Below are 9,557 nucleotides of genomic sequence, written 5' to 3'. Positions count from 1 at the left end.
TCCTTGAAAAGTGTTTCTTTTATTGATGAGTCAGTGTTCAAATGTAATAAATAGTAGACCAACCTTATCCATCATATGCAATGTACCAATTAGCTTTTTGGCCTCAGGAAATGTGTGAGCCAGTGACCAAAACAGCTTCATTCACAGTTGTGCACACAAATCACCTGGATGACAGTCCACCGCTTAAACGATGTGATTACGCATCACAGCTTAAATGATGGGTTATGAAACTTCATCATGGGATTTCAGGTATATTGGCTTAGAAAGCTTCCTTAACTTTTCCTGGTGTCGCAACGTACGGCCTTGCTTATGGGCAAGACCCATAGGAGGCAGATGGATCTGGAAAAGAAAATCCCACCAGTTAGGTGCAGATTGAGAAGCTACAAGAAAAAGAAGGCATATATACAGTGTAGGTTTCACTGAGTTTTAAATAATTTCTTCACACTTTGGAGGGGGCAACTGTACCATCTCAAACCAGGTTATTAGATTTCTAGGAGGAGCACTCTCTGAGGAGTGATAGTGGTGTAACTTTCAGGCCCTAAATGTGTTTATTAAAATCCTATACATTTTAGGCTTTAGTAACCTTGTTTTGTAGCTTCATATCAGACTGTAATGATAAAATACTTTTTGAAATAGGATTGCTGACAATGTTGCAGAACATTAAGACCTAGAAAACCCTAAAAATTCCTGAGTAGATGTCTTAAAGCACTGTGTGCTTTATTCATACCTAGCTAACAAGTCACAAAATAGCCCCAAACTCTATGTATTGAAAGACTGCCTTCTTATTGTCATGATTATACATACCATATTAAAATGCACAATCAACGTCATTGACTCCACAAGCAGAAGGAGCAATAGGTGACAGGCTCTTCCTTTGATGACTGACAAAGTCTTTATGTTTCATAAGACTGTTAGTGGGAGTCATGCAGCTATATCCCCCCTAAGTGATTGAAAATTGTAGGTGTTAGCAGTCAGATGTTATTGTTGCTGAGGCTGTCATCCTGTAAGGTAGCTGTTTAGGTGCAAAGAGTAGTAAAAGCACTGACTAAAGCAGCAATAGAGATTTCTAGAATCTGAAAAATAACGAACATATAGTTTGTGTGAGAGAGCTGATCTGGGACTGATCCTTTGGGATTTTGAAGCCACTGCAGAGCATACATTTTTAAGCCCATTTCTAGGAGCATTATTTGCCAGATGTATCTACTGGAGAAAAAGAAAAAGCTACATATGTGAAACAGATGCTAACAGTGACCATATTCTACGCAAGCATCTGATGAAGATACAATTTAATTTTGACCATGACTGCCTTAATAAGGAAACTATAGATGTGAAAATGTAAACTAATCAACAGGAGTAGAGAGGAAGTCTCTATGGGAGGCAGCATAAAGTACTACAGACAGAAGTGACTGGGCAGTGAGGAAACTATATTGAATGGTGCAATAGAAGACATTGCTGCAACTTCCAGCATTTCGGTAATCTTGGACGTATTTTTCTCTAGGAACCGGGGAAAAGAAGCAGCAGCATAGGCAGGTATGCTATGCTGATTTATCACTGGGAGAACAGTTACCAGTAATGCAGGCTATGATTTTTTTTTGTCTCTAAGGCAGATGTAATTAAGTATTTTTATTCTCTCTTTCTTTTATTATGCGGAAAGATTAACAGATTTGATTCCGTTACCATCTTTTTTTTACGTAGTATGATTGATTGGTGGGCAAGACTGCTTAAATATTCACAGGCCTTGGGAGTTTAGCTCATGCAACTCCATTTAGGCTTTGACTCCTTATCTTGAGAAGAAATTAGCCAATTTACAGTGAAATAAGGTAGATGGAGAACATTTCAATATACATTTGGCTTATTTGGCTGTGATTTAGCATAGCATTTAAATACCAGCTTATCTAAAAATACAGTGTGGTGACAGTGATGTGAACTTATGGTTTTATTGTCCAGTGAGAGCTAAGTGGGTATAGCTGAAGACTTTGTGACTAGATTTATACTCACAGGTCTTGGGTAGGGGATGTTATAGTGAAGTCCAATTTCTATTCTTGCCTCACATTCTTCTATACACTGCTTAATCAACTTTGAATCTGTTACCTAAGATCATAGAAACAAATGTTTTGTACAAGTACAGCAATTAGCAACTGGAAGCTCAAGTGTAAATGATGCACAGCCACATGACTTTCTTTAGCTTTTTTTGGCAATCCCAAGGATACAATGATTGTATTTTTCACATCCATAAAAGGTAACGTTAGTATTTGCCTTGACTCAACAGTTCTGGGCTTGATAGTGCTGGATATTAAGGCCGAGAGGCTGTCACGACTGAGGCTACAGAAGGAGGGTTTTACCCAAACATGGTATTTTCTCTGTAAAAATACAATAGATATGTAAACTACTAATATATCCATGAAAATCCACGCTCACCCATTCATCACTCTGCAAGGTAGCTAGAGGAGAAAGGGAAGAGACTCCTTGGTCTATATTCTGTTCTCATCCTATCCAGAAACTCCCTTTTAAGTCAGAAATGTGACGTAAATGGTGACAAATTAATTTTTTGATTTTGCATTTCCTGATTTTGCCCCAGACCAAAATGGGATATAAATAAGTATTGTGATCTTGAATTACAAAAGGACATTTGATTACCTTGGAGTCTGTATCACCCCTTTCAAAAGGGGTTTGAAATTTCTTCCTTAAGAAAAAATAAAGTGCTTCTTTCAAAAGAAGTGCCAAAGCATGGCTTTGAAAAGAAAAAAAGAAGTATAAGAAGCTAGTGAGCTCTGTTTGCCATTGCATGGGTAATGATACACTTAGCTAGCTTTCTAAAAGATCAAAAGCTGCTTCAATTACATAGGCAATATCTTTGGAGTTTAATTTTTTCTTGTTTTTTTTTTAGTGAAAGCTCTAGACCTTTTAGACTTCTACCGTAGTTAATGAAGAGCTGAAATGCTTCGAATTTAAACTATAACCCAAATACATCAGCATTTAAGGTGAAAGAAATTTTGGGAAATCAACTCTTACATTCATATCTCAGCATTCAATCACTGAGGGAGTGCAAAGAGCATGAGGAGAATCATTCAGAAATTCAAAACTTTAAGGACACCCACTTACGTTTTTGTTTTTTCGGAATAATGTTTTGGCTTCATTTTTAATGTACTCTTTCTCTTTAATAGTTTCTTCTATCTGTCCCGATGCTGATTGCCATTTTTTGGCTATTCGGAATATCTTGCGGTAAAGGCCAAGAACTTCTTGTCGAGTAACTGGTGTCATCTAAAAAAACCAACACAAAACCCCAAACATATGCATGAACTTTTCAGTTGCTAAAAGGCCAGCAAGCAGGACAGTTTTTCACATGATTGAATTAGTTTAAAAATATTTCCACCATCTAAAGATATGGTGAGCTATATGAAAAGAACTGAAATAGCTGTAAACAATAATTAGCTGTTGAAAACTGAAGACCTCAGTACAGCAAAGTATTTAAACTGATACTTAAATGTGTCTCCATTCAAACATCTTGAGCTCTTTCTTGAAGTTAAGCACTTGCTTTGCTGCATCACAAGCCTGGTACAAGAATGCCTGGGTTGTGTTTCATTGCTGTTTTGCAACAGACATTGGGCAAGTCACCGAAACTCTGAGCATCCCCCTTCCTGTGAAATTATCTGCCAATGCTGACCCTATCTTTGCAAAGCATCTTGAAATCTGTGACTAAAATACATGATAAAACCACCTCGATCTTGGTGCAAACCAGTATAGGTTTCAGAGGCTGAGAAGCTTATTTGTGATACCCCTACAGAATGTAGTAATGATTCAGCTGGAGTTTGATGTGATGAAAAGGTGATGAAAGCTATTTTATCTAAGCACTGCAGGAGAGGCAGACTAACTGTGCATTTAGGAAAGTCCTGAATGTCTTGATTTTCAGAGAGCTGTGTACATGCTGAGCCCACTGGCTCAGCCTCCAGGTGCGATAAGAATCTTTGTCAGAAATCAAGAATGAAATCCTGTTTTTATTCATGTAAATGAGTATTCATCCCAGACAACTATTTCATCCCAGACAACAAATATCCCTCAGACAAATCCACTGCTGGAATTACAACACTTCTGACATGGATTAGATTTGCAGAAACAATGGCTTCTGCTTTAGGGATGCCTCAACTGTCAAAGGTACCTTACTGTCCAAAAGCAAGATGCAGCAGCACTGCCAAGTAAGTACATGGATTCAGTGAGTAACAAGTGTCAGGGACAGGACACTATCTGACTGTCTCAGGATCCCATTTGCCAACTGGGAGCTCTAGTTACTGTGGCTGAATCTACCCTGAAATCAGACCTATGCCCTGGGAATGGCTCCTCCGGAGGACAGTTTGGAGCAGGGTAAATTCAGACAGGCTGAACTGTCCTCTGCAGGGAGCACTCCCTTCCTTGGTGACAGGAAAAGCTGCTTCCTAATGCATGCACCCAAATTACTGCGGAATCTTTGGCGATGTGGCTATCACTCATCTCCTTGCAGTCTGTGGCAATTCCTGTTACTGTGGAGAGCAGAAAAGGGTTTGGAACCAAAGTCCTCTCAAGTGGCTGCCTCCACCACAGCAGCTGACCTCCACTCATATTTCAGTCCGGTCCTCCTGTGGCTTCAGACATTCACACCCTTGCCCTCACCAAAGTCAGTTACATATATTAACCTGAAGACAGGATTTGGCCCATAGTTCTTTTTGATAAAAAATCCCAAACTCTTAAATCCTAGCCTTTTTTGTCTTGTGCTCTTAAGTACAAACATAAAACTCTTTTTCTCTGATACTTAAGAGAGAACATTTTTATTTTCCTATTTGTATTTTAAAATGTTTAACCAATTATCTATTTTCCCTTCGGATATAAAAATGATTATTCCTACCCAGCAGAAAGTATTTCTAGTAAATGTTTATGATAATTTCTGGAAACAAATATCCACAATAAAATAGCTAGGTAGTTCCAGCTCGTCAAACACTTTGGAATAAATGCGTCACTTTATCCTTCTACAGTTCCATTTCAGGCAATAAAATTAGTCATACACGAAGCTACGCATGTACGTGTATCTGAAAAAAGCATTGCTTCCCTCTGTCAAGGGACAGAAATAAACAGTTCAATTACAAGGGCTGACCTGGCACAAGCTGAGTCCCAAATCATGTCCTCACCTACAGCCCCTCCTGGCCTCACCCCTCTCCTTTTATTTGAAGTTGTCGCCTCTGGTGGAACTGGTAATATTCTTTGTCCTGCTGACAGCTAATGAAAGGTAGTACTGCACTAGAAACGTTCAGCGTAGGTTTTAAAGTAATCTATAAAGAAAATAAGAGGAGTAATGTCAGGGGAAAAAATGTTTAAAATACAGGTTTAAATTCTGATCTATGCATCGGACAATTTCCAAGGCGCAACCTGGGCAGTGCGTGCCTTTGCTCAGAGCTGTAATCACCCCTGTCGATTTTGGATTTAACACACCAAGAATTATAAAGATTTTGTTTAAAAGTTTAGAATAACGATTTTTTTCTCCCCACTACTTGCTTCCTCTCCCCCCACCTAGAACTTATTTTTTCTTTCTTTAATTTCTCAGTGTTGGAATTGATACAGAACCGTGTAGCCCCTCATCTAGGTATGGGCTGCACTTTTGCACTATTGCTCTCCTTCCCACATATGCCAGACAATGTAAAAGACATTAAGCAGCTTTTCATGTATACTCAGGAACCAGCTGCTCCTGTGGCTCATTTAGTCAACAATTTCTAACATTACAGGCCTGCTCATAAACCATTTCTGCAAAGATACATAAATGAAGGTGTGGGGAGGCCTTCACAGATAGAGGACCCCCGTCTACAATGGGAAAGGATGAGAGCACATACGACAAAATTCAAAGCCTGGGTCAGACTCTGATCTGAGTGGGAATGCAAATAGGGAATAATTCCACCAAGAGCAAAATTACTTCCAACTTAAAACGTTGTAAATGAGATAGGGGAATTTCTTTCTTTGGTATAAACAGAGCCCACACCGACAGAAATGTAAGTGATGGTACAAGTCATGTATCAGGTGTAATTTTGTCAAGTGACACTACTTGTATTAGTTTTGTGGGTGTGCAAAATGATTCTGAGTGGGACAGAAAGGAGGATAAGGGAGGCTTTCATGTCCTTGTAGTTACTCATCTTGCAACTTACATCTTTGGCATTTAAATCATAATTATATTTCACATCTCTGGAATGCTAAGTGGATGTCACACCACTTTCCCACTAACACTCTTCTTGTGGTAGTCACACCCATTGTTTAACTTCTACCACCTTTCATTTCATTGCAGAATGCAGCCCACAGAGGTTAACCACAGGCGCTTTTGTCAAAAAGTACAGGGCTATTGTATTAGCTGAGCAAATTTCAGGTGTTTACTGCAACAAAACAAACTGGGAGAGGTCAAAGGTAGGTCTGTATGCACAAGCGTATCAATGGGAAAAGTGGTAGGTTGCAGGCTGGTTTCGAGCTGATTGTTAGAATTAAGCCTTTGGAGGGAAGCCAAGCGTTGCCTTCCAAATAAGCATTTGCTGGAAGCTGTGGCAGAGTTCTGACAATGCAGGGTTGTATCGTTCTTTTGATCTACATGCAAACCCCTGTTATCAGTGTGCAAATCAACCACATGAAATATCCCATTGTATCCAAACTTTCAAAGGAGGCTTGAGCAGTTAATGAGTTACTGCATGATGAAGACACACACTTTTCTCATTGCTAATTAAAACAAATAATCCTTCAGACTATAAAATGTAATAAGTTTTTCTTTCAGGAAACATACACATTCCTTTGGATTTTTAGAAGGTTGACCCAAAAGTTCAATAATCTGAATAATCAGTGAAACACCAGTCATCTTTTGTTATTTGCAGGTTTGTTTAGAATTTAAAAGTTTATATAAAAATAAGGAAAGGAATCTGTCAACTGCGCTGTAAAGTGACCCCAGTAGTGCACTGTCAAAGCAAGGTTAGGAGACTGAGGGCAAGCTGCACAGAGACTGACTACTTATATACAAGCAGCTGAACTACAGCTTCCCAGCGAGGGATACTTGGCTAAGAACGTGTGTCCTTTTGAAGTTTTAAGTCTATTTTATGTCATCCTTTCTTTTCAAGTCAAGTATTAGCTACTCTCTTTAAACATAAAATCTGCCAGTGATGAGTACATAGAGGATTTTAGGAAACAAAGGGTGAAAGTAATAGCCCATGGGGGAAAAAAGGATATTTTAAAACAATAGATCTCTTTTACATCCCAGATAAGTAGGGCACGCGTTAGTAACACACACACACTGCTGATGCTGAAACCATATTTGCTCAGGGGAGGAGATGGTGGGGAACAGAACTCTGCGTGAAATAATTTGGAAAAGCAGCTTTGAACTTCTCAGAGGTAAAATGTTTCATTTAGGAACAACACAACTTCTATTTGATAGCTGGTTTGCTACTGGCAAGGAGTCCTAAAGACACAATGACACACTGCTGGGCTGATTCCCTTCTGAATCAAGCGATGATCACATTTCTGTTATGGAAATAAATGACATAATTCAAAAGCATAGCATATCAACATAGTACGGAACATCATCAGCTTCAGCCTGTATGACAATCTCTATTCGTGTTTTCAAATGCAATCTTTGGCTGATGCTTATTTAGAGAGATGCAAAAAACTCTGCATATCTGGCTTTTTTTCCCCAAGAGCTAAATTATACCACTTAGCTAACTAGTGACCTGCAGTCTCTCTCCTGCTGCTAATGCCACAGATAATCAATTATTCCTTTCACAGCTATCCACAGCAACTAGAGGTCAGTAATCCATATTAATCTTCCGTGCAAGTCTGCCAAAACGAGTCTGTGGTTCTTAAGGCAGCAATGAATTTGGCCTGTTCGTTTCCTTGAGGGACAACAACCAAACATTGAGTTCCTGTGGCACAGGGAGAAGACCTGCAGTGAGTAACCTGCAAAACACTGACCATGTGTGGCTGCAGTATGTACCTAGCAAAGTGAAAACTTCATTTGATTTTCATGCTTGATTGAACATTCATACCTTTTTTTTTCAAGATTCAGCCAAAATGAAATGAGGGGACTAAAACAAATGGCTTTACGTATTTCTTAGCTTTCTCCTGAAAAGCATGTGGAGTCCAGGTAAACGCTAAAGCAATATGAAACTTGTGTCTAGTCTTGTGCAGCCCATCATTCATGCTTCATACATTTATAACTATTTTCTCCTCCTTTGGTGTTTAGTCTATATTAGTTACAAGCAGAGAAAGAGATATTTAATGCAGTGCAACAAATTTGGCAGAGAAAATGAAGTCTCCGCTATCCTGGATAGCTTACTTATATAATATAGAAGCATACAGAAATATAACATGGACACAAAACCCAGTATGGATTTATACACCCTATTCATACCTTGGCTTTGAGCCAATGCAACTGAATGCATGAATAGAAATATTTCCCAGCATTGGAAATGCTCCTAAACTCCGAGAACAGGTATAAATATTAATGCTAGCAGAGAAACATCCTCCCTACCCCCTCTCTTACTTCATTCTGTGGGTCTTTTAATAAAACTCCTTTCATGAACCCTCTGCTTCAGTTTCCAAAACGCTTCAGTCCAGGACATTGATAGATAGGATTTTAGTGTCCATTTGAGAACTATGGCAGGGTATATATCAAAAAAGATCATTTTGTTTGAAATCAAGTGTGTGAATCCCATTCAAATTTGGGAGTTTTGGAACAAAGCCTCATACAGTATTTGTACTAGACTCTCCTGAATGGCATATGGATCGGTTTTTGGGGGCCCCCTGCCTCACAGACAGCACAGGGGCAGAGGAACAGAGGGCCAGGGGAAGTCCTGCTCCATCTGTCCCAGACTCTCTTAGTTTGTGTGGGGAGAGGACCCCCAGGCCTGGTGGTGATGGGACAGGAGGACACCCCCCTGACATGAGCTTCCAGCTCAGCAGCAGCTGCTGGCCCAGGTGAGAGGCTCAGGGCTGATCACGCACAAGGCCTTCTCCACAGCATCTGGTAGCGGGGCCATCCCACAGCCCTTCCTGCAGCCACTGTCACCAGGCAGGCACTAGGCAGCAGGGCCACCACGTTCCTCGCTCCGGGGGGGTCAGGCCTGTCCCGGCAAAGGCTCCGGCGCTTGGCACCCCTCCGCACCCCGTGCACACCCACAGGGCTGGTGTCAGTGCTAAGATGGCGCTGGCCGAACCCCCGCCATTCTTCGGAGCCGCCCGGCCGCCCGGGGGCGCTGCAGGCGGGGCGCCTTTTCTGCCCCCTGGCGGCCGGGGCCGCACTGCCCCCGCAGCCGGGCGGAACCAACGCCTGAAGCGGAAAGGGTTGCCCAACCCCCCAAACCTCCAGCCTCTTCCCCTCCCCTCCGTCTTCCCCGCGTGTCTGCTTGTCACACCTTCTACTCTCTCGCTTTACCTTCGGGAAGAAGCGCGCCGAGGCCTTACTCCCCGCCTTCCCGCGGCGGTTCAGCCCCGCTAAGCCCCGTCCCCCCGCTCCGGTGGGCGAGGGAGGCGGTGGCCCGTTGCCCCCCTGCCGCTCACCGCTGCGTGCGGCG

The 9,557-nt window shown here is 41.4% G+C and overlaps 1 protein-coding gene across 2 annotated transcripts; it reads right to left on the bottom strand.

Moving 5' to 3' along the window:
- On the bottom strand, positions 1 to 9,532 carry LYRM1 (LYR motif containing 1). Of its 2 annotated transcripts, XM_068423477.1 has the most exons (5): positions 9,419 to 9,532; positions 3,103 to 3,261; positions 1,999 to 2,091; positions 805 to 940; positions 253 to 339 (listed from the first exon to the last, which is right to left on the bottom strand). In XM_068423477.1, the coding sequence occupies exons 2-4, from the start codon at positions 3,259 to 3,261 to the stop codon at positions 809 to 811; spliced, it is 384 nt and encodes a 127-aa protein (XP_068279578.1). In that variant the 5' UTR covers positions 9,419 to 9,532; the 3' UTR covers positions 253 to 339; positions 805 to 808. The 2 variants fall into 2 exon arrangements, with proteins under 2 accessions (XP_068279579.1, XP_068279578.1); XM_068423478.1 differs by lacking the exon at positions 805 to 940 and having other exon boundaries at positions 1 to 339.
- Between the last annotated feature and the right edge of the window lie 25 nt (positions 9,533 to 9,557).

This window comes from Nyctibius grandis, chromosome Z (genome assembly GCF_013368605.1).
Source record: "Nyctibius grandis isolate bNycGra1 chromosome Z, bNycGra1.pri, whole genome shotgun sequence".
Taxonomy (NCBI): Eukaryota; Metazoa; Chordata; class Aves; order Nyctibiiformes; family Nyctibiidae; genus Nyctibius; species Nyctibius grandis.
Note: the sequence above shows the minus strand (reverse complement) of the source record. Positions and strands in the feature narration are given on the sequence as shown.